The 24490-nt window shown below is 27.5% G+C and overlaps 8 protein-coding genes across 8 annotated transcripts in view; 2 read left to right on the forward strand and 6 right to left on the reverse strand.

Annotated features, from left to right (window-relative positions):
* Phum_PHUM237600 (cle7, putative) overlaps nt 1-513 on the reverse strand; it is a gene marked incomplete at both ends in the record, with an annotated part of 1419 nt that extends 906 nt beyond the window's left edge. Inside the window, 2 exons of the mRNA XM_002426078.1 lie at nt 24-352; nt 446-513. Of these exons, the coding sequence (XP_002426123.1) occupies nt 24-352; nt 446-513 (397 nt within the window). The remainder of the gene's footprint in view (nt 1-23; nt 353-445) is intronic.
* A 1413-nt stretch (nt 514-1926) lies between these two features.
* On the forward strand, nt 1927-3205 carry Phum_PHUM237710 (uncharacterized protein; the record flags this gene model as incomplete). Its single annotated transcript, XM_002426079.1, has 4 exons — nt 1927-1943; nt 1998-2160; nt 2415-2564; nt 2756-3205. 4 exons carry the CDS (start codon nt 1927-1929, stop codon nt 3203-3205), a joined length of 780 nt encoding a protein of 259 aa, XP_002426124.1.
* Nucleotides 3206-5187: 1982 nt separating this feature from the next.
* Phum_PHUM237720 (uncharacterized protein) lies at nt 5188-8523 on the reverse strand (the record flags this gene model as incomplete). Its single annotated transcript, XM_002426080.1, has 8 exons — nt 5188-5343; nt 5423-5565; nt 5640-5846; nt 5928-6118; nt 6193-6432; nt 6503-6740; nt 7092-8146; nt 8312-8523. 8 exons carry the CDS (start codon nt 8521-8523, stop codon nt 5188-5190), a joined length of 2442 nt encoding a protein of 813 aa, XP_002426125.1.
* Nucleotides 8524-8937: 414 nt separating this feature from the next.
* On the reverse strand, nt 8938-11594 carry Phum_PHUM237730 (ankyrin repeat-containing protein, putative; the record flags this gene model as incomplete). Its single annotated transcript, XM_002426081.1, has 8 exons — nt 8938-8946; nt 8987-9166; nt 9243-9489; nt 9601-9799; nt 9877-9951; nt 10027-10266; nt 11090-11348; nt 11508-11594. 8 exons carry the CDS (start codon nt 11592-11594, stop codon nt 8938-8940), a joined length of 1296 nt encoding a protein of 431 aa, XP_002426126.1.
* Nucleotides 11595-12427: 833 nt separating this feature from the next.
* Phum_PHUM237740 (Phosphatidylinositol N-acetylglucosaminyltransferase subunit A, putative) lies at nt 12428-13771 on the reverse strand (the record flags this gene model as incomplete). The annotated part of the gene is made up of 2 exons (XM_002426082.1): nt 12428-12802; nt 12893-13771. The coding sequence occupies 2 exons, from the start codon at nt 13769-13771 to the stop codon at nt 12428-12430; spliced, it is 1254 nt and encodes a 417-aa protein (XP_002426127.1).
* A 1444-nt stretch (nt 13772-15215) lies between these two features.
* Nucleotides 15216-18999, reverse strand: Phum_PHUM237750 (delta 1-pyrroline-5-carboxylate synthetase, putative; the record flags this gene model as incomplete). Its single annotated transcript, XM_002426083.1, has 13 exons — nt 15216-15385; nt 15459-15741; nt 15825-15946; nt 16372-16567; nt 16648-16785; nt 16857-17008; nt 17078-17287; nt 17355-17517; nt 17604-17819; nt 18190-18357; nt 18433-18540; nt 18629-18772; nt 18847-18999. The coding sequence occupies 13 exons, from the start codon at nt 18997-18999 to the stop codon at nt 15216-15218; spliced, it is 2223 nt and encodes a 740-aa protein (XP_002426128.1).
* A 2913-nt stretch (nt 19000-21912) lies between these two features.
* On the reverse strand, nt 21913-22905 carry Phum_PHUM237760 (uncharacterized protein). Its single transcript, XM_002426084.1, has 2 exons — nt 22790-22905; nt 21913-22660 (listed from the first exon to the last, which is right to left on the reverse strand). Exons 1-2 carry the CDS (start codon nt 22871-22873, stop codon nt 22010-22012), a joined length of 735 nt encoding a protein of 244 aa, XP_002426129.1. The 5' UTR covers nt 22874-22905; the 3' UTR covers nt 21913-22009.
* A 481-nt stretch (nt 22906-23386) lies between these two features.
* On the forward strand, nt 23387-24290 carry Phum_PHUM237770 (uncharacterized protein; the record flags this gene model as incomplete). The annotated part of the gene is made up of 2 exons (XM_002426085.1): nt 23387-23470; nt 23550-24290. 2 exons carry the CDS (start codon nt 23387-23389, stop codon nt 24288-24290), a joined length of 825 nt encoding a protein of 274 aa, XP_002426130.1.
* Between the last annotated feature and the right edge of the window lie 200 nt (nt 24291-24490).

Below are 24490 nucleotides of genomic sequence, written 5' to 3' on the forward strand. Positions count from 1 at the left end.
AATTCCAGCTAAAGAATTAACACCGTTAATAAATTCAGTGCTTTGAAAGTCCATATTATCTAGCGAATTCACAGGCACAACTTTGGGTGCACTTTCTTGATTCTGTGACAAAATTTCAGAAATTTGTTTTCGATATTTCAAAGAATCATCGTTGTATTCTAATCTCACTGCAAATGATAAAAGCCATCCTAATTCTTCTTCTCGCTTCTTACTAACGATGGGACAAACAATATCATTTAAATAAGTTGTGTAGGCGGTATTCCAATCAGGGGAATTCAAATCTCTTAATTTGCTTCTATCGTCCACCTTGTAATGTCGAATTTTTTGATCTTCCAACCACAAAATCAAACTCCTAAATTCATTATTATCTATAATATAAAAGGATTTAATTTAAAAAATTTAAATGAAGTTTTAAAGTAAGGAAATTTTCTGATTAAATTTCAACATCTTACTGTTAATGTCGAATTTATCAGGGGTTGGATAATCTAATGCAAGTAATTTTCTTTTAAACATTCCGTTACAAAAAAAAGAAAAAAAAAAAATTCAAGAGAAACTAGCACAATTGTTTTTTTTTATATTACTTATTTAAACCTTGCAACCGAACTTGAAAAATTTCCATCCAATCAATTTTTTTTTTTTAATTTTTTTTTTTTTTTTTCAACAGTTGCCGAAATGTTTTAACAAGATGACAACAAAAAAGTTTATTTGATTCATACATAAAAAAAAAAAAAAAAAAAAAAAAAAAAAAAATATTTTAAATTAGCGGGGAAAATTAATTGTATTTTTTTTTTTTCTTTTTTATAAAATTTTAATAGTTGGAAATAATTTTTTGTTGAAATAATTAAATGAAAAAATTATAATTTGTATTAATACGACAAATGTAGTATGAGAGAAATTTATTCAACCCCTCGTAACTCATTGTTTTTAATAAATTTTTCCTAGTTACCACAGAAATAAACACTCCATACAAGTAAGAATGAAAATTTGAAAAAAAAGTTAATACGTGCGTCATAATGAAAAATTTTAAAAATTTTTTTACTTTTTTTTTTTTTGAAATTTTTTTTTGTTAAAAAAAAAAAAAATGTGCTACGTATACAAATTATATACGACACTACCTTTTCATTTTAAAATTATAAAAATTTAAAGGATTCTAAAAATATATATAAACATATATAAATATATATATTGCGTTCAATAGTTCTTTTTTTTTTTTTTTTTTTTTCTTTTTGTCTTACGTTATAAGTTTATTAACTTATTATTATTATTATTATGGTTATTTTTTTTTTTTTTGGAAAAATGAATTATTAAAAAAAAAATTGTCTACGATAATTAATTATGAGAAAAAAAAAATTAAAAGTTCTCGTAATTGGTGAAAAGTTGTTATGACATGCAACGAAGCAATAGTAATAAAAATAGTAAAGTTTTTTTTTATTATTTTAATATGAATTTTTTTTTTTAAAAATTTAATTATAAAATCACGATTGATAATAAAACTAATTTATGTAATAAAAATTTTTCAGTTTGTAATGCCGGAAAGAATGCTTCTCAACAATTTGTGGATATACACATGCGAAATCATAATAGGAGAATCAAATATGCTAAAAAAGTAGTCGACACTTCTCCTCCTCTATCGTATAAATTTATAAAACCACGTTGTATCACACCGATCGGTTATAATTATAAATCGAAGCAGCCATTTTTATTAAGAAATGTTAGTCCGCCATTAACGGACAGAAGTATATCAACTAATTCGAATAAAGAGTCGTTTAGAGAAGGACAACATATTTCGAATAGCCGTTATCACACGAATTGCATGGAAGACTCTTCAGGCGTGGATACCTCAAAGAAACATCATCTTTATTACGATAAAAATTTAGTCGATCGTATTACATACGATACAAAAAATAGGCCATCATCATATTGGTAATGTTTTCATTGAAAATGTTTTTAATCACCTTTTGATTAATAATTATAATTTTTTTAAATTTAATTTTCAGCAATTGTTATTTTGATGAAAATCAAGGGCCGGCAAAAATAATTATTGATAAACCACCGATGCAGTTAAAAAAAAGTAAAATAAACGTTTGTGATCACAAAATTTCAAAAATTCATCTTCCTCACAATAAGGAAAATGTAATACATCAACCAGAACATTTACCGGTAAAGTATTAATTATTATTATTATTATTACATAATTTTAACGAATCGAATTTAACTTTGTTAAAAGCCGATATAGAATTTTATTTTAGATAAATAAATTTATTTCAACAGGGTGTAAATTTATGATATTTGATAATATTGTTAGTTTTTTTTTTTTTTTTTTTTTTTAATTTTCCGTTTCTAAAAATTATAAAAGAAAAAAAAAAAAAAAACAAAACTTGTAAATTTTTTTATATATTTTGCTGCTCGGACAGCGCAAAACTGTTTTCAAGGATATGTTAAATAATTATCATCCATGTTTCAATCCAACAAAATCAAATTTCAAACCAAAAATACTTAAAACTAATATCAAGTCAAAACTACGATGTTTAAGGGTTTATCATCCTCCTCGAAAAAGGATTATGGTTTGTATTATTCAATTTAAAATCATTTTTTTTTTTTTTTAAAACAATTCAAAGTTCAATTAATTAAATAATCCATATTAAAAAAAAAAAAAATTCATAATTCATACCAAAAACAACAAAAAAAAAAAAATGACAATTTTTTAATAATTAATTTATTTTTATTCTTTTTTTTTTTTTTTTTTTTTTTACAGAACAAATGTAAAGAAAAATTAGAAAAAACTGGGCATTTATGTGATTTTGTAAATAAAACGACGATTTGTAAATGTAAAAATAAAAAAATGGGGACTTTTGATAACAATAAATTATATATAAAAAAAGATGCAGAACACGTTCAAACATCGAGTAGGGATTCGGCATATAATGGAGGAATATCATCCCTTCCAGAGAGTAGAAGTGTCACTCCTGATTCCAGACCAAAAAAAAATGTTGTTTCTTATTCTATTGAAATACCCAACGATGATAATAAAACTGGTCCCGCCGATAATTCAGATATAAACGAATACGTTGAAGAAGATATTAAAAATCCACAAAATTCTGAAATGAGTTCGAGTAGTAGAAATGATACTCCAAGGGATAACGAAACTAAAACTCTTCGTATTTATCATAAATCAAAGGATGAAGAAAATGAAAAAATGAGGTAGAAAAAAAAAAATACTCGAGTGAAAATAATAAAAAAATCCTCTGATATAAAATTTTTAAAATTTTAGAAATTTAAGAGAAGATGAAAAATACGTTAAATTTATACAAGATATAACTGATGAAATATTAGAAAAACATTTATATACAAATAAGTCGCTTAAAAAAGTTATGAAAAGACACATAATAAAAAATTTAAAAAATTTAGATAAGGTAAAACTTTTCTTTTTTTTTTTTTTTCTCTTTTGTTTTGCATTCAATCGGTTTATTTATTATTATTATTATTATTTTTTTTTTTTCCAGAATCGTATGTTTTCGGAAGTAAACATTCTAAGAATTCAAATTGGAATTCCAGAAGATGAATCTTTTTACGTTTTGGATTTGCCGGAAAATGAAAGTTCTACGGATTTAATACAACCAAATTATTTCATATCAGATTCCGAATTCGAATTACCAAATAATAATAATAATATTTATCATAAACGTAAACATAATCCTAATCCTAATAATAATAATAATAATAGTAATAATGGTGATACAGATAATGAAATGAAAAATAAAGGGGAAAAAAAAAATCATGAATCTGAAAAAAGAAATGTCGACACCGATAGTTCTCCCGAGGAACACCATCAGAAATTAATTTCCAGTTCAAAATCAGACAAAGACGTATCAATTATTGATACCAGTAATAAATATGATAAAAATAATAACAACAAGGATACTTTGAGGAGGTATACAATTGCAGTGAATTGCTCGACAAGTGAAAAATTGAATTATAATAAAACAATTAATAAAAAAACAAATGATGGCGTTATAAATAAAATCAGCGAATCCTCGTCTGAATCTTCATCAGAAATCGAAGAACAACAAACATTTGTAAATGATAATAATAATAAAATTGTTGATAAAAAATATTCTAAAAAAACCGCCGATAAAAATGATGGTAATAATGTTGATAACGATACGTTTTTTTTTGCAATTGATCAAAGAAAATCACGTTATATTAGCTTTCGAAATAAAATAAATAATAATCCATTGAATAATGAAAAAAAGGAACGAGGGGAAAAACCTAAATTAAAAAGAGATAAAGATAATCAGGAATAAAAAAAAAAATCTATTTTATAGGATAGAAATAATTCTTTTCTTTTTTTTTAAATTTTAAATTTTTAATCGCCTTCTTTCGTCCTAACTTACGACTAACTATTTATTTAATTTTTTTTTTTTTAAAACTTTAATAATTATTTATTTATCGGCATTATTATTTTAATTATGAAATCAGCACACATTTACCTCCTTTTTTTGATTTTTTTCAAAAAAAAAAGGAGGTTTTTATTTGTGTGTGTGTGTGTGATTATTTTAATTACTAATAATTACCTTATAATTATTTAGGTAAATAATAATAATAACATTTTCTTATTTTATTATTAACGTTTATAGAATTAAATAAAAAAAATATTTTGTTTTTATTTAAAAAAAAAAACAATTACAATTTTAAATTTTTCTCATAATTTATTTTATCAACATCATTATTATTATTATTTTTTTAACACACTTACATAAATAATTAATATTTTCTGATTTATATTAATTTTTTTTTTGTATTGTTATTGTTATTGTGCTTTCTTTTTTATATTGATTCATGTTTATTATTTTTCTTTTTTTTTTTTTTAAGGATCTACTAAACGTTAATAAAAAAAAGATTCTTAATAATTTATTTATTTATTTATATATATTAAAGCTCGAGTTTTGTCATATTAAAATACTTTTTAATGAGTTAATTAATAATAATAATAATTATTTAGTTATATTTATATACAAAAGGTCATGTTTTTGTGTGTGTGTTTAACAATCGTGATTAAAATAAATATATATAATTAATGCTTTTGCGAAGGTTTGCAGTGCTTAAAATTTAAATTTTATTTATTTATTCAATGTTTTAATTATTTACATAAAGTTCAAGTTTAAAAAAAAAAAAAAAAAACAAGAGTTATACGCTTTTTGCATGACGATGCCTTGAATAATTTTTTCCAGATGGATTTTCTTGAAAATAATCTTGTTCATGGATCGGATGAGCATTTTTTATTATAAGTGTTATATGAAATTTTTTGCTTTCCTCCGGATAAACTTTTGGAAGTTCAATAATCTGTTAAATAAATTACAAAATTCGTTAATGATTAATTTTAAATAAAAAAAAAATCATATTAAAGCGAGTAATAAATTACTTGTGTTTTATTTCCTTGTGATAATTCTAATATTGTATTATTATTTAAATTTTTTTCTCTGTACGATATTTTATTCCTCTTGTTCTCTTGTATCCGTGGTAAAAAACTTTCTTTTCTTTGTTTGCTCTGCCGCACCGATGCAACTTTCGGAAACAAAACATTATTATTATTATTATTTAGGGATATAATATGTAAATTATTAATTGTATATACTAACGATAAGCAGAACATGGTAATGTAGTGTAGGCACGAGTGGTATGATGACATCTTTGAGTTATGCAAGAACACAAAGGTTCGTATCCGTATCCTTCATTTAATATTTGAAAACGTGATTTTTTCAATATGTTCGATAACGTATCAATATCGTCGTAAGATTTTATTTGTCTTATAATTGTATGACCTCTGTTTAGTAATCTCAATTGATCTGCGGACATATACGTGTTTCAATGCATCATTTCCTTTTTTTTTTCAATAAAAAACATGTTTAAAAAAAAAAGAAACTAACCGTATAAAAATTTTTCAAATTCTTTAAAAGTGTAGGTACCCGTATAATGTCTCATACCCAATGTTGCACAGAGTCTTTCATATTCGTCAATTAATCTTTTTACAAGTACTTGTTCGTTTGCTCTTCCAGCTCTGATTTGCATTCTTTTTAATTCTAACAATTGATGAAATATACCTCTTTCCAAATGATATCTAAATTTTACAAGAAAAAAAATTAATTTTTACAATCATTTCTAAAATTAAAAAAAAATCTACCTGTTACTTACTTCCTGATGGTACCTTGAACGAGTTGAGTTACCGAAATGTTATTCCCTTCTTTGTAATTTTTATTTTTCCTACATAATCTCGATACCTTATGAGTTTTATTACGTTTTTTATTAATTTCATTATCAATTTTTTCAATTTTATTATTTTCTTCGTTAAAACTTAATTCCTCCGATGGTGAAATCGGCCTTCCAGAATCGTTAAAATAATTTTCTTCGACATCATTAATGTCGCTATCGTACCTAAATTAATCGTAAAATATAAATAAATAAATATTTTTTTACTTAAAACTTAAATAAAAAGTTTTACAACCTTTCTATTTTTTCTTCTTCGTTTTCAAATATTAAATTATTATTTTCATTTTGATCGTTTTCCTTTCCAAGTAAAACCTCAGTATCAATTTTATTTTTTCCATTATTATTATTATTATCATCATCATTATTAACAATTGTAATTTTATCATTATCGTCAAGTGTGTCGTTGTCGCCATCAATTTTAGTATCGATAATTTCGATTGTATCAGGTTCAGAAAATGTTTTATTATTTTTTTCTGGAACGGATATACTAATAAATATCAAAAACCTGTGACATGTAGTCAATAAAATAAATAAGCGTTTTATTTGAAAGCAAAAATAAATTTTTTTTTTTTTAAAAACAATTGTGAATAAAATTTTATGCAATTTTGAATGCAGAAATTTGTCCCTTTAAATTCATTTTTAAATCAAATGAGTACCTAATTCATTATCCGATTTTATTTCAGGTTTTTTATCGTCTTCAATTTTTGTGATTTTATCATTATTTTCTTTTCCATCATTTTTTTTATTTTCCTTATCGAGAGCCTTAAGCAATTCATCATTTTTAATTTCAATCGAAACTTTTTCTATTATTTCATCCGATGTACCTTCTTTCGAATGAGTATTTTTCGGAACGGTAACCATTTCGATTTTTTCTTCTATTATAATTTCCCGGGGTTTCTCTTCGGTAACCAATAAATCATCATTACTAACTAAATTTGAAACTTGATTTTCAACTTCCTCTTTAATTTCCGTCACGTTATCATTTTCTTTGTTCACCACGGGTAAAATATTTTCTGCAGGTATAATTTCCCGATCGGTACCTTTATCATCTAAAATTTCATCGATTGTTTTTACAGTTATAATATTCAAGGTTTGAGAAACATTTGAATCGTCCAATTTATTTTTTAAATCTATTTCCGGGAGATTTTCGTCGGGTTTTTCATTTACTTCCGGTGCACTAATATTTTTATCATCAGTCACTTCAATTACTTCAGTATTTTTACTTTCCTCATGAAGTGATACTTCGCTGTTTAAATTTTCACTTGCATCATCAGTTTCCTTTGTTTTTTCTTCAGTGTTTTCATTGTTTACCTCAGGGCTTCCGTCATCGGAATGTTTTTCCGATGTATCAGGTATTTTTTCTTGTTCAACCAAAGAATTTTCTTCTTTCTTTATAATTTTTTCCTGCGATGAACTTTCCGTTGATTTTTTTTCACGATGAGTTGTTTTTAAATTTTTTTTCGTTGCGGCTTTCGTAGTTTTTTCGTACCTTCGAATCGAAGTCACCGTAGAAGTTTTTATTATGACAGGTTTGTCGGATACGTTAGAATTTGAATCTTTATCTGTAGATTTTGGTTCCGTATCTTCATCGTTAATATTTTCATTATTGACGTCATCATTTTTGTCAAAATTATCTTGATTAACATTAGATGATGACGATTCATCACCTAATTTTAAATCTTTTTCACCGGAATCTGTTATTTGTTTTTCATCAATATTATTTTCAGGACTTTCATTTAGTTTTTCCTCTTGATTTTCATTATTAGAAATGATTTCAGAATTTTCAACAACATGAGTTTTTATGTCAGAATGTGATTTTTCATCATTTTGATTTTCACGAGGTAAATCATCATCTGCAATTTTAGAAAATTCATTTTCCCTATTAATTAAAAAAACATTTATTTTATGATTTTCGTGATTTCCATTTGGATGTTTCAATTTTTCAGGACTTGATATTTTCCCATCGTTTTCCGAATAATTTTTTTTATTTATTTTAATTGAATTTATTGTTTCCGTATTATTTGAAATTTTTTTTGATTTTGACAAATTTTCGCCATTTTCTTCAATTTTTTTCCCAGTTGTAACGATGCCATCAAAAACCACATCCTTACTTCTTCCATTGTCTCTCACTGATCTAGCCAAACGAATTTTATCATTATTATCTTGTTGTTCAAAATCATTTTCGCTCTCGCTGCTATTCTTGTAATTTTCTTTTTCTAAAATTTGTTTTTCCCGTTTTTTTCTATGACGATACATTTTTTTCCTTTCAATATTATCCTCAGACTTGAAAAAAAAAAAAATTATTATTAAAATTTTTTTGATGTATCAATAAATAAAAAAAATAAAAGATTATTTTTTACTTACGCCATTATCAATATAATTTTTTTCGATAACTGTAAAAGAAGGGGATGATACATCTTCAATAATGTCGTAATTTTTATTTAACATGTTTTTTTTCGAAGTGTTAATCCTGGAAATAATTGAATTTTATTTAAAATAATTTACGCAATGTAGGAATCAGAATCATTGAATTATATATATAGTAAGCGTAGAAAATTAAATATATATCAAGCCCAAGCAAAAATTTACATAAAGTTGAAGTGAATTAACTAAATGCTGACAGAGAGAGAGAGATAGAGAGAGAGAGAGTGAAAAGTGCACTTCTTGTTTTTATTTTATCTGAAAAAATTATGAAATATTAATTTGTAAAATACCTCACGGTACGAATTGTATTTGCATCTGTATTTGACACCTTTGAAAATGGTACACCACCGTGTAGCTGAAGATATTTCCCACAACTTCGATGACCTTTACATAAAGCCACATTTAAGGGTGTCATTAAAACTCCTTTACTAGATCTCATTATAGGATTAACTAAAGAATTTGCATCGAGAAGAACCTAATGAAATTTTTATTCAACTGTTAATTAATTTAAAAAAAAAAAATTTTGCTATTACTGTCGAGTAAAAATTTACTTTTATCAATTCCAAATGATTATGCATGGCTGCAATATGCAAAGCGCATTTTCCATCATTATTTCCAATATTAACAGCTTCCGGATTTTGATCTAAAAGCCAAAAAACTAAATCTCTTCTTCCGGATGCAACGGCTTCGTGAAAAGGAAGATCGCCTTTAACATTTCTTAACCACAAGTTACCACCGTACTTTTTAAGAATTCTCAACGTTTCTAATTGTCCCTTTGATGCGCCACAATGAGCAGGCCTGATAATAAAAAATTATCTTTTTAAATAAAAACCAATCAAATTTTTTTTTACTTACTTGCTGGCATTCACCATCTTTTTATTTATAATAAATGGAATGAATTTTATTTACGTTCTTCCTTTTCTATCTTGTCTGTTTGGATCTGCTCCGAGCTTTAATAAAACTTCTGTTGAATCAGCATGGCCTAATGTGACCGCATAAAATAATGCCGAACAACCATTGCCATCGATCACGTCTACCTGAGATTCACTTAAACCGATAAGAGTTTCTATTGTCTCTGTGTGACCCCTGGATGCAGCGCAGTGAAGAGCTAAAAAATTATTTAATTTTACTTTAACAAACTTAGTGTTCAATAATTTTTTTTTCACAACTTATAAATAAATTCACCTGTGAGTCCATCTCTATCAGCTGCTTCTATTCTGGCACCGCTATTGATTAAATGAATAATAGCACTTGCACTACCTGAAAATATTAATTTTCTAATAATAATATTTAAAGTAGATAAATTAAAATTAAACCGATGAGATAATGATTTACCAGCGCTTGCAGCCCATAAAATTGGTTCTCGGCCATCTTTATCAACGACATTTATATCAACACCAAAACTTATAAGTATTTGAACGATTTTAACAGCATTATCTAATTTTTTTTTGTTTTCGCTATCCGGTCCACATAATTGAACAGCATAATGAATCGGATAACCGCCATGTTTATCAGGTATTGAGGGATCCGCTCCAGCTTCTAAAATTATTTCCAATGCTTCTTTTTCACTGGAAACTAAAAATTATACATTTTTTTTTTTACATGATTATAACATTTGAAAATTTTATTTGAAAAATTATTAAAAAAATAAAAATTTTGGGGCACCTACATAAACAAAAAAAATTCTTTTTTTTTTTTTTTTTTAAATCACTTAAACTCATTGAAAGTTTTTAACGATAAAATAATAATTATATTGTAAAACTAAAAATAAAATTTATGAAGGTTAAAAAAAAAATTTTTCTTTTTTTTTTTTCTCACCATAAATTAAAGAAAAACACGCATGAAAAGTCAGTCATTCGTTTTTTTTTTTTTTTTTCTGTGGTCATGTAAAGATATTGAAATTTTTTATTTATTAAATAAACCTTTCTTGTCATTATCGTTTTACTGCATTCAAAATAAAAAAAAAAAAAAAATTAAATGTAAATTATTAAATTGTTTAACAATTGGAAAAAGGATTTTTGCATGAAAGCCATTTGAAAATATGGGAGGCGGGGGGAGGGGGAGAAATTTACATGTAATTTTTTTTTTATTTCTTAAATATATTTGCATAAAAGTATTTTAAAAGCAACTTGACCTTTTTTTTTTTAAATAAGAAGTAGATGACCAACACGCAATAGGGTCTTTAATTACTCTTTCAAGGTTAAATTTTTACATATTTCAAAAACCGACAGAAATTCTATAAATAAATTTGATAAAAAAAAAAAAAGGGAAAAAAGTTTTTGCATTGATTTAAAATCAATCATCCGATCATCGATCGGATAAACTAATATTTTGTTAATTTAAAAAAATTTTAAATTAACAATTAATTAATTTTTTGGTTTTTTTTTTTTCCTCTCACCTACTGCCCAATGCACGGCCGAATGTCCTTCGTAATCCTGTAAATTAACTTTTGCTCCTTTTCGTAAAAGAAATTTAATAATTGCCCTGTTACCGGCTATAACTCCTAAATGAAGAGGACAGTAACCATTTTCATCTTGAGCGTTAACTAATTCTGGATATGCTTTTAAAACAGCATCGGCACAAGAAATATTTTTATTTTCCGCACAATAATGAAGTGGAGTCTTCAACGTTCTATCTCTTTCTTTAACTGAATCAGGCTGGAACAATATATTTTTTTTTTTTTATTCAGGTATGTACCCTTTTTCTCACTTCTTATTATTAACTTAATCATTTTGTAGTAAAAAATTTTATCAAATCAAATCAAAAAAAAAAAAAATTAATTAAATATATATATGTGATATAATTCAAAGACTTACAAATCTGGACAAAATATTTAAAACTTCTGATACTTGACATTGCTGACAAGCATACATAAGAGGTGTCGCTCCTCCAGTGGCTTGCATCTTTTTTTTTAAATCTGGAGAAAAAATAAATAAATAAAAAATTAATAAATAAAGAAATTTCCAGTTGATAAACTAATCAAAAAAAAAAAAATTTAATTATTAAATTTAATTAAAATTAATTAATTAAATTAATAAAAATAATAATAACTCGTAGAAAATTTATTTTCTATTAGCTAATTCAATTAATATAAAATTAAATTTTATTTAAACTCACCAAGGCGATTAAATAATTGCAACTGAAAAATATTCTGGCTGTCATCATTTTCCACAGTGAAAAATTCTATGGCAACCAAGGCTAAATCAAATTCTGAAGGACAATTAAAACCGAATACTAGGTTAGAAATATGAGAAATTTTTTTTTTTTTTTAAATAGAGTTTTTTTCAACTAATGAGTAAAAATAATGAGCCAACAATAAAAAAAAAATAATAATAATAAATCGACAATGTGATTCAATAATAATACATTGTAAAAATGTAAAATTTTCCATTTTAAATTTTATTTACCGATCTTTGAAATACATACGATGTATAAATATTCACTAAAATTAAAACAAAAAAAATAAATGTTTAAAAAGGAAAAAGTTTATACTAAGCATTACAATACTTTTGGTTTATTTGGTAAAAAATTAATGTTACTGGGTACAAGTACCGTTTTTTTATTCTTCAACTTCTTCCTCTTATTTTCATTCAAATTTTTTGTTAAAATTTTTTGAATATCTGACTGATGATAGTTTTCAGCTAAATCTATATCCTAAAAAAAATAATATTTTATAAACATAAAACACATTAATAAATCCTATGTAACAGAAAAGAAAAACTTTTTTTTTTTTTTTTTATAAAAAACAATAAATTACCTTTTGAGGAATAAAATAATTTAAAATTTTCAACATTATGCTGGTAAATGATATAACAAGGAGCCAAGCCAAAACCCCTGTTTTCAAATACGCCCTTAATTTTTCAGCTAATGTAAGGGTTGATTCTAAGGCTACCTTATTATAAATAAGAGTAGTTCTTTCAGCAATGTTTACCCAATTGTAAAGAGACTTTACTTTTTTATGACATTCAAACGGGTCCAAGACTAAACCTTTTTTGACACTTTCAATTGCTTTTTCCAGACCTACTATCAATGACTGGACATCTGGTTCGGTAAGAGAGATCAAATCAGATGGTAAAACTTCTGGTATACCACCAACATTAGTGCTAACTACCTAAAATTCAAAAAAGTATTGAAAATAAATTTTTTTTTGTTCTATTCTTCTTATTATAAATAAAAATTGAGTATAAAATACTTTACTTACTACAAGGCCACATGATGCCGCTTCTACAATGGCCATACAATATGCTTCTGTTAAAGAAGTGTTTAAGAATATTTGGCCTTTTATCAACACATTTCTAACTTCAGAGTGTTTCAAAGCTCCTAATAAAATTACACGATCTTGAAGTCCACGTTCTCTAAGTTCTTCTAACAATCCACGTTTAGGACCATCACCTCCAATCAGAAAATTTACATTGTTATATTTCTTGCAAATTTCTGGAATCACTCCAACAAGTAAATCCATTCCTTTTCTGTAAACTAATCTACTTATGACCACAATGGTGATTGTTTCATTATTTTTAACATCACAAGCTGTGTCTGGAGTAAACAAAAAAGCATCGACTGCATTTGGAATGACTGACACATTGTATGAATTGACACGAGCTCTCAAAACTGTATTTTCTTTTCCAATATGTGAAACACATATACAATGATTACAATTTGCCAAAGACAATTCTAAAAACTTATTTGTTATTACAGCAGATGTATCAGCAAAACCAAACAGAGAATGATCAGTAAAAACTGTCTTCAAATTTAATAGAGAAGCTATTATCATAGCTTCATGAGCCAAGGCACTAAAAGCTGAATGTCCATGCACAATAGTTGTTTGTTCTCGTATAAAAATATATCTAATTAATGGCAGTGAGCAAATAAGTGTAGGCAAGATGCACTGATTATAGAATGTTTGTATAGGAAGATAATACACTTTAAGACCAGAAGTCATGTATCGAATTCCAACTCTGTCGTTATATGAATGAGTTATAACAACTACTTTATGACCAGCCATAATTAAACATTGACACAAGTTGAAAATGTGCTCTTCTACTCCCCCTGTGTTGGGGTAAAAAAAATCTGACACCATGCTGGAAAAATTAGCAAACGAATAATTAATTTTTTTTGTGAGGTTATAATAAATATTTAGATAAGAATTAAAATCCTTTTTGAAATCAAAATAGAGTAATAAAATATATTTTTTTGTAAAAATACAAATGTAAAATTGTACATTATAAAAATTTGACAAACACTCACCATATATTATGAAACATTTGAAAATATTTAATAAAATAATAATTGCATTAATACATCAAATTAAAAAAATTTCTTTGGTATAAGAAAAAAAAAACAAATAAATGATCTAACAATAAACATTACAATATTTTTTAAAATATGAATTTCAGATACTTATTTTTAGCACTTTTAAAAAAGTAAAAATAATTTATAAACTTAAACATAATCTCGATTATAACCACTTAAATAAAAATAAAAAATAAAATTTAAATTCATTAAAAAATATATTAAATAATTTCATATAAAAAAAACTTTTTTTTAAAATTTTTGACTAGATAATTAGAAAAAATAAAATAAAATAAAATAAAAAGTTATATCATTTTTATGATTAATCATCGTTAAGTATCATCACGTATGAAATGTATACTTAATTTGTCATGTGGAGGGAATTTTACTTCGATTTCGCGGGTTTTTTTATTTTTTATTAAATTTCAAATAATTTTGGTTTATTTATTCTATGGAAAAATTTCTTTTCAAAATTCAATTATTTAACGGTTAAAAAAAAAGTTTCGGATTGTTTTATTCTTTTGAATTTCTATTGTTTAAAACACAACAATAAACATGTCCAGATAAATAATGAAATGTTTTTCTTTGACGTCAAAATTCTTTAATTAATAATAATGATAATAATAATAATAATACTCGTTCGTAAAAAAAAAAAAAAATTGGTTCTTCTGAAAACGAAAAAGTAATTAATTTTTTTTAAAATTTGTGAATTAAACATTTTTTAAATTAAAACTTCAATTAAAATAAAATATATTTATTAAATTAAATATTTTTAATAATAATAATAATAATAATGATAATATTTTAAAAATAATAAAAATGCCACAAGTGGTTGATGGACGTAGTAATTACATTAATTAAATCCGCGCCAAAAATTAATCTTTTTTTACTTAAAGAAAAAAATATTTTCATTGCTTTGAAGGTTTTTTTTTTTTTTAAAAAAACTTTGGGTTAAAAAAAAGAAATTTTAATATAATAATATTAATAATAACGTATAATATCATTGTATTTAAACATAATCAAGATATAAATATGTATTTATTTAATGTATAATTCATACAGTTTATCTAAACAAATTATTTTTTATTAAACTATTATTATTTTATGTAACACATTTTTTTTTTTTTGTAGTCGCGGAAATAGCATTGAGAAAAAAATATTAATTGTACTTATAAGATATTAATTAATCTAAGTATTTATTTATATATATATATATTTAAAAAAAAAAAAAATCAGTCGTGAATTGGAAGTTTTTCGTGTAAAAATTGTTTTGTTCCTCCTTCAGCAAAATCAGCAGCAACTTGTCCGGTACCATTTAATATCCATTTTGTAGTAAGTAAACCTTCTACACCAACAGGTCCTCGTGCATGAATTCTGGCTGTACTTATTCCAACTTCAGCACCTGAAATTAACGTTTAAATTGATGATAAAACGTGAGAATTATGAACGGTTTTTTACTGTATATTTTTACATACCTAAACCAAACCTATAACCATCGGAAAATCTTGTGCTTGCATTGTGAAAAACGCATGCGCTATCAACGGTACTTTGAAATTTTCTTGCTTTTTCTTCATTTTCAGTTACAATAACTTCCGTGTGACCACTTCCGTAAGTGTGAATGTGATCGACAGCATCTTCTAAACCTTTTACGACTTCTATACAACATTCTAAAGCACCATATTCGGTTCTAAGAGATTTTGCCGGTGGTGGTCCGAACGTTAAAAGTTTTGAAAGTTTTGGACCCGAATTTATTTTTACCTAAATTAAATAAATAATTTTGATAAGAGGAATATTTTCAAGCGGGGAAAGGGGGGTTAATAATTTTTAAATGAGTAACTTACTCCCTCTTTTTTCAACATTGTACATATGTCGGAAAATAAAGGTTGATTGATTAAGTCTTCGTGGATCAATAAGGTTTCCATGGCGTTGCAAGCAGCAGGATAATCACATTTTGAATCACGAACTAAAATCAAAAAAAAAAAAAAAATTATTATTATTCTTTCTCTTTTTTTTTGATTGATTGTGATGTATGGAATGTGAACTTTGATTTTACAGGAAAAAAAAAAACATGTCGTTATGTTTGACTTAATCGAATAATATTTACGGTGATGACGAACAGAATAAAACGTTTAATTATCATTAATATCGAAATATTTTAGCTAAAAAAATAAACGACAAGAAAATTTTTTAGTTTTACTTATATTATCATTCAACATTATTGAATTTTCTTTTTATTTTGCAAATAAATATAGGTTTGAATACAAATTCGAAAAGAAATTTGATGTAACACCCACACATAATTCAACCTACAAAATATATTTTGGCATTCCTTTTTATTGGAAAAAAAAAAAAAATTATTATTTATAAGTTATTGAAAATCAAACTTACTTATTCTTAAAGCAACTTGGGGATTACATTCCCGATCGACATAAACGTGACAAATTCCTTCGGCATGTCCTAAAACGGGTATATGTTGACTTTGATTTTGAATACTGCGTACAAGCTCACTTGATCCTCTAGGAATAATAAGATCAATATGATCTTCCATAGATAGTAAATCAGATATTTCTTCTCTCGTTGAAACCTAAAACAAAAAAAACACACGTACACTTGAAAAAAACTTCATTTTTTAAAAAATTTTATCAAATTCATTAGATAACTGACCAATGAAATGGCATTACTAGCTCCAAAAGGAGCCAATGCTTCTTTAACAATATCCATAAGGGCTTTGTTGCTATGAGAAGCTTCTCTTCCTCCTTTCAGTAACAAACCGTTGGCAGTACTTATCGCCAATGCAGCTACCTGTAACATTTTTTTTTTTTTAATTGAGTAAATATATTAATGTTGTTGCGTCGACATTATTATTTTCTTACTTGAGGTAATGCATCTGGTCTAGATTCAAAAATGACTAAAAGGACTCCAATAGGTACTGTGATTTGTGTTAAATCTAAATCTTCTGCGAGTCTTGTTCTTCTTATAACTCTGTTAACGTTGTTCAAACTGCTATCAGCTATCTGGTTAAGTCCTGGATAAAAAAAAAAAAAATATTGTAATACTTGAAAAGAACCTAAAAAAAACAGGTTGAGGAACTCACCGATCGACAGATTTTTAAGTTTAGAAGATGAAAGAGATAATCTTGAAAGAAGAGGTTTAGCTATATTTTCTCTTTTTGCTTCTTCTAAATCGCGAGCATTTGCTTCCAATATGAGAGATTGTTTGCTTATCAACATGTCGGCTAACATTCTTATACAAGAGGCTCGCTCGGTTGGAGTTAACGCTTGAAGCTGTCTACTACCACTTCTTGCTAATAAGATAAAATTAAATTTTAGTTTTTTAGTTATCTCTCAAAAAAATTTTTTTTGTTTACGTACCATTTTCTGCCATCATTTCAACGGAAAGTTGACCGGTTGGACCATCGGTAAAAAATGTACCGATCTTTCTTCCATCTAAAATTAATTTAATAGCCTTTTCTTGCATGCCATTGCATATGACCACAGACACTCCTCTATCAAGAGCCCATGTTGCTGCTTGTACCTGAAATAAATTTAATTTTTGTTTAAATAAAAAAAAATGGTGGTGAGATGAAAATATAAACAAAAAAAGATTTTTATTTTTTTTACCTTTGAATCCATACCTCCAGTTCCAACTTTTGATGTCATTCCAAATTGAATAGTTTCTCTCATTTCAGCATTGTAAGTATGAATAAGTCTGGCACCTTCTTGGGTCGGAGGTTTTGTATACATTCCATCAACATCGGACATAAGTATCAAAAGATCGGCTTGTATTTCTGCCGCTAACATTGCGGCTAAACTATCATTATCTTTTAAGCTGATTGCCTGCAGCATAAAATTATTAAAATAAAATAAAATGATGTCGAATCTTTTGTTAAGGTTTCAAATTAATAAATCTTAATGTAAAAAAAATTTAAATTTTTTTCGTAATCATTTACCTTTGAAACTAACTAAAAAAATGGTTTCGAAATATGAATATGAAAATGTAATACTTATTTTTTATAAATTACGTAATGAAAGCTTTTTGTGCTTTTCTCTATTTGACAATGAAATGAAATGAAATAAAAGCCTTGAACGGTCGTTTTGTTTTACTTACCGAAATAAAATAAAAAAAAAACAAATATTTTATTGTTTAAAAAACCATCTGGTTAGTGACGGACATCGATGACATGCTAAAAACATAATGGTTACCGACCTTTTTCCAACCTACCCCACGAATTTCGTCATCAACTTGAGGTGGTGGTGTCACTGCATCATTTGTATTTATTATAGGTACAATATTTTTACTGATCAATTCCGAAAGTGTACTAAATAAATTTCGTCTTGTTTCTTCGTTATAAAAATCTGGTTTCGTTACCAACACCTAAATATTAATTAATTAATTATTAATTAATTAAAATAAATATGATAAGTTTTTAATACTGATATTTTAACATGCCTGGGCAATTTTCACACCGTATTGTGAAAACATGGCATCATACAATGACATCAAACCGGATTGACCGACTGCAGCAGCTGCTCTAGGTTCTAATATATATTTTCCTTCCTGCAATGTAATAATTTATTATTATTATTATTATCATATATAATATGCGATGAACATTAACTCCAATTCTTCTAAAAAGACTACTTACATCTTTAATGTGATCTTTTGGAGATAAAGTTTCTCTCATACTTAGAGACATGACCAATTCTTGATTTAATTTTTGTTTTCCATATGCCACGGCTCCACTCGTCACCATAATGCATTCTCGACCCCCCATATGACTTTCGGCAACCTGTAAACACAATTAATTAATTAATCACATTCTTACTAAAAACGGGGAGGGGGGGGAAATTAAAATAATTTTACTTGTTCAACGATAGAAGCTAATCTTCCCAATGCGATTCCATGTTCATCTTCACGTGTTATGACAGCGCTCCCCAATTTAACGACTAATCTTTTCGCAAATTTAAGTTGACTTCTATCAGTGAATATACTTCTTTTTTTTTCTGCTATGTGCATCGCTCTTCTAAGTTCTCTATTCCAACTCTAAAATCCGGATTTAAAAAAAAATTTATAATTAATAATTAAAAAAAGGAAAAAAGGAGAAAAAATCATTAACGAGCATTAATTAATTAATTTTTTCCTTCTTATTTAATTTTATTGTTGACAATAATTAATTATCATTATTTATTAATAATAACGAACATTATTAATTTTTTTAAATAAAAAGTTTAGATGAAAAAAAAAAAAAAAAATTATTTACGGAATTCAGGAGTTTTTTTTTTTTGTTGTTGTTGATAAAATTAAAATCTGATGATGATGATGATGTGACCTTTGATCAATAATTGTTATTTTGTTTCAGGCCAAGGTTTTCTCATTTTGTCAATTATAACTTGACCTGACTCACATCGATTTCATTTATTTTTATTTATAAATTACCTTATTTATTTTTTTTTTTTAAATAAAAAATTTTATTTTAATATTAATACACGCTCGCAAAAGAAAAAAATTTATTATTATAAATAATTACTCACGTATTTTGTCATTAACAATTTCGTCTGCCAATTTTTAGGTACTGAATACATCGACCTCATAATTGGAAAACTGCAAACGTGTTTCGGAAAAGTTTTTATCACCGGAAAAGGTTTCTGGTAAATATATTTACTAGAAGATTTAAAAAGATTTGTAACCCTGTTGCAAAGGGCACAAGCTCTAAAACAAACAAACAAACAAAAAATATTTAAAAAAAAAAATTTTCTCTTTTAAAAAAAAAAAAACACATAAATTATTATTAATAAATTAATAAAATTATTTATTTATTTAAAAAAAATTGATGAAAATTAAAAATATGACGTTTTTTTATAGATAACGTTGACCTTTTTAAATGGTATCATTTCATGAAAAAAAAAATTTATTATTATTATTATTTTTAACATAAATTTTTTTTTTTAAAAATAGCAAATTGAAAATTCAACAAACGACAAACGTAAACGCGCACATACAAAAAAAAAAAAAACTCCAAGTCCATGAAATGATTATTATTATTTTTTGATATTAAATTAATTAATTTTATTTTATGACGTGTATATTTTCCGACAGCAGTTTAATTTTTTTTTTCAATATTAATAATAATTATCCTATGAATAAATATTATTTCGCGATGGAAAAAAAAATAAAAAATTAAAAAAAGACACCGAATAGGAAAATTTAAGCGTTAGAAAAATCAAAATCGAATTTAATACGGTTAAAATAAATATAGAAAAAGAAAAAAAAAATTTATTTATAAAAATCACATAAGATAGAAAAAGAAAGAAAAAGAAAAAACATACCTTTGGTCGTATATCATTTTTTTTTTTTTTAGTTTTTTGAAAAATGATAAGTGTTGTTGATTTGTACGGATCCGTTCGTACTGATGAACGAAGATCACGAATGATTTATGACAATTTTTTTTTTTTTTGTTATTAAAGAAAAAATAAATTTTTTTTTTTTTATAAAAAGGTTTAATTTAATGTTTATCATATGTGAAAAATATATATTTAAAAATTATTATTATTATTTATTTGATAAGAGATATCATAAGACCAACAAACTTAAATTATTGGTCAACTTTACTAATATTAATATTACAAAATCATTTTTATTTAATAAGAAATAAATAAATTTTTTGTAACAACCCAATCAACATAAGCTAAACATATATTTTTTAATAACGTCGTTGTTGTTGTTGTTGTTAAATTATAAAATTTTCATATTTGACCCCTTTCGAATAATAATAATAATGTATTTTTTGTATATTTATATTGTTCATTATTAATAATAATTATGAATTTGTTATAGAAATTCTTTAATAACGGTATCAACAAACAATAAAAATTCATTTCCTGGTATTTATTATTATTATCATCATGTGGAAATGTATGAAAATCGACATTTTTTTCTTTTTTTTCTGTTCACGGTCACATTAAATAAAAATTATCGTGATTTTTTTTTTTTCCGCACACACATATAAATTTTATTTAAGTTAAAATGATAATAAAATCTGGAATTCATAGTAAGAATATTAAGTCTGTTGTATAAATCAATTGTGTGTAGTCACACACACACACACACACAAGTAGAACCCGGTGCGATAATGATACTGATAATAATAATAATAATAATATCAAATGAAAGAAATATTATTTGAATAATGACTTTTTATTTTCACAAGTTTAATACATACTACTTTACAACAAAAGTTATTACAAAATTGTAATTTATTATTTAGCCGTCTACTACTTCGTCTTTTTTAGTGCTTTTAATATATATATATTTAAGTATTAAATTCTTAAACCTTTCATCATCCATTATTGTAAATTATACTAAAAAAAAATTAACTCGATATTTTTTTCGGGAGATTATATTAAATACATTTTTATTGCTTCACTTCCTAAAACCTTTCCGCTTTTTTTTTATTATGGGAAAATGTTTATGAAAAAAAAAAAAACGGTTGAATCGGTGACGATCAGACAATTCCTCAATGTTGCCAATTAAATTTTTTATTTTTAAATGTTGGTAAAAATGAGAATTTTACAAAAAAATGGAGAGAAAAAATTAAATAAATAAAAGGGTATGTTTTAGGTGGGAGGTTGTTTCCGAATCGAGCACTAAGCAGGACCGAAACCATCATCGGTTATGTAGAAAAAAGCTTCAAACTTCGACCAATGGAAATTTGATTTGCCTTTTAGAAAAAGAAGATTCAAAAAATTCATGTTTCTCAGAAACCTCATATTTATAACAAATTAGTATTATTCATTTGTTTTATTAAAAATATGACCGTAATAAATTGCAATTATTATTTTTATTATTAGGGTAATAGAATTGAAAAAGGATGAAAAGGTATAAAAAAAGGTTTGGAGGTTGGTAGGTTTAGAAAAATTGATTCAAGTATTTAAAATGCTAAAAATTCGATTTATTCAATGGGCCGCAAAAAAAAAGTAATAATAATTTTGAAAACAGTTAAAAATTCACATGGAATCACTCATACATTTTAGAAAACACAGCCGCATCCTCCAACAACACGGGTGACTGGAGAAACGACTGGGGTGGAAACAACTGGAGTAGCGCATCCGGTAGAGACGACTGGGGTAGCGCATCCGGTAGTGACGACTGGGGCGGCAGAAACCAAACCACCAGCACATCCGCATCCGGCGGCAAGGACTGGAGCTTCAACGGAAACTTGGGTTGGGGTAGCGACCAAAGATCCGGCACATCCGGCTCCCAAGAGACCGGTACCAGCGACGACTGGAGCAGCAGAGACCAATCCACCAGCACATCCACATCCGGCTCCCAAGAGACCGGCACCAGCGACGACTGGAGCAGCAGAGACTAATCCACCAGCACATCCACATCCAGCTCCCAAAAGACCGGCACCAGTGACGACTGGTTGTGGGCCAACAAAATTGAGGGCATTACCGACGACTGAAGTACCGCATGGGGTGGAGACGACTGGAGTAGCGCATCCGGTGGAGACGACTGGAGTAGCGCATCCGGTAGAAACGACTGGAGTAGCGCATCCGGTAGAAACGACTGGAGTAGCGCAACCGGTAGAGACGACTGGAGTAGCGCAACCGGTAGAGACGACTGGAGTGGAAACGACTGGAGCAGCAGAGACCAAACCACCAACGCATCCTCCGGCAAGCTAAGTAAAGCCGTAAAATAATTTTTAATTTATAAGAAGGATTTAGATAACCGAGTGAAAGAATTTCAAATCTACAACCAGGGAAGGAATCGTATCGAGAATTTTTTTGATTTTTTTTTTTTTACTTACTCCAACGTTAAGAAGTCCTCCGCATGGAGAGGCAAAAGCAACGGTGGTTGCAACAGCCAAGAAAGAAAGAACGTTAGCGATCATTTTGGTATTAGTCCCCAGTTGTTCCTTTGATGGAAAATGTACTGTGAATGCTTTTACCAATTATTTCACCTCCTTTTATACCAAATAAAATTAGCTAAGACTGCGGAAATTTATTAGCAAATATTAAATGGTACACAACAGATAATACACGTAAGCAAAATACTTTTTTTTTTTTTTTCATTACCTGATAAACATAACAATTTAACTCTTTTAATTAAGTCTAAGTCTTGAGTAGACGCAGTATTAAGCATAAAATATAATTTGATAATATGGATGATATGTTAAAATAACACGTACATTGTATTTCATACATTAGCGCATATACTGTTTTGATTGCTTTATCATTGTTTTTTCTTCATAACTTTACTTGTGTGTTATTTCTTACATGTATTTCTCTTTGTTTACATTTCACTAGCCTAAGCTGAAAATTCGGATATAAAAGGGCTCGCTAGCCAAAGAAGAGCATTCACAGTACATTTTCCATCAAAGGAACAACTGGGGACTAATACCAAAATGATCGCTAACGTTCTTTCTTTCTTGGCTGTTGCAACCACCGTTGCTTTTGCCTCTCCATGCGGAGGACTTCTTAACGTTGGAGTAAGTAGATTTGAAAATTCTTTCAGTCGACCGTGGGATGCAAACATTTCTAAATTAAAAATTATTTCACGAATTATAGCTTGCCGGAGGATGCGCTGGTGGCTTGGTCACTGCTGCTCCAGTCGTCTCTACCGGATGCGCTACCCCAGTCGTCTCTACCGGATGCGCTACCCCAGTCGTCTCTACCGGATGCGCTACTCCAGTCGTTTCCACCGGATGCGCTACTCCAGTCGTCTCCACCGGATGCGCTACTCCAGTCGTTTCTGGTGTCGTCGGAGGTGCTTGCGCAACTACCACTTTCGGACCAGCCGTTTTCCCAGCTGAAGCCCGTGCCTTCGGTTTCGTCGGACCACAACCAGTCGTTGCTGGTGCCGGTCTTTTGGGAGCTGGATGCGGATGTGCTGGTGGATTAGTCTCTGCTGCTCCAGTCGTCGCTGGTGCCGGTCTCTTGGGAGCCGGATGTGGATGTGCTGGTGGATTAGTCTCTGCTGCTCCAGTCGTCGCTGGTGCCGGTCTCTTGGGAGCCGGATGTGGATGTGCTGGTGGATTGGTCTCTGCTGCTCCAGTCGTCGCTGGTACCGGTCTCTTGGGAGCCGGATGTGCCGGATCTTTGGTCGCTACCCCAACCCAAGTTTCCGTTGAAGCTCCAGTCCTTGCCGCCGGATGCGGATGTGCTGGTGGTTTGGTTTCTGCCGCCCCAGTCGTCACTACCGGATGCGCTACCCCAGTCGTCTCTACCGGATGCGCTACTCCAGTTGTTTCCACCCCAGTCGTTTCTCCAGTCACCCGTGTTGTTGGAGGATGCGGCTGTGTTTTCTAAAATGTATGAGTGATTCCATGTGAATTTTTAACTGTTTTCAAAATTATTATTACTTTTTTTTTTGCGGCCCATTGAATAAATCGAATAATTAGCATTTTAAATACTTGACTCCATTTTTCTAAACCTTCTTCCAACCCTTTTTGTTATTTTTCTCTACCTTTCCATCCTTCTTGAATTCTTTCAACCTAATAATAATTGTT

The sequence above is a fragment of the Pediculus humanus genome, genomic scaffold (genome assembly GCF_000006295.1).
Source record: "Pediculus humanus corporis 1103172107610 genomic scaffold, whole genome shotgun sequence".
NCBI classification, from domain to species: domain Eukaryota; kingdom Metazoa; phylum Arthropoda; class Insecta; order Psocodea; family Pediculidae; genus Pediculus; species Pediculus humanus.

Coding starts and splice junctions, on each gene's coding strand:
- Phum_PHUM237760 (XM_002426084.1), bottom strand. CDS start 22,873: ATGATCGCTAACGTTCTTTCTTTCTTGGCTGTTGCAACCACCGTTGCT. Junction 22,661..22,789: donor GAGGACTTCTTAACGTTGGA/GTAAGTAAAAAA, acceptor GGCTTTACTTAG/CTTGCCGGAGGATGCGTTGG.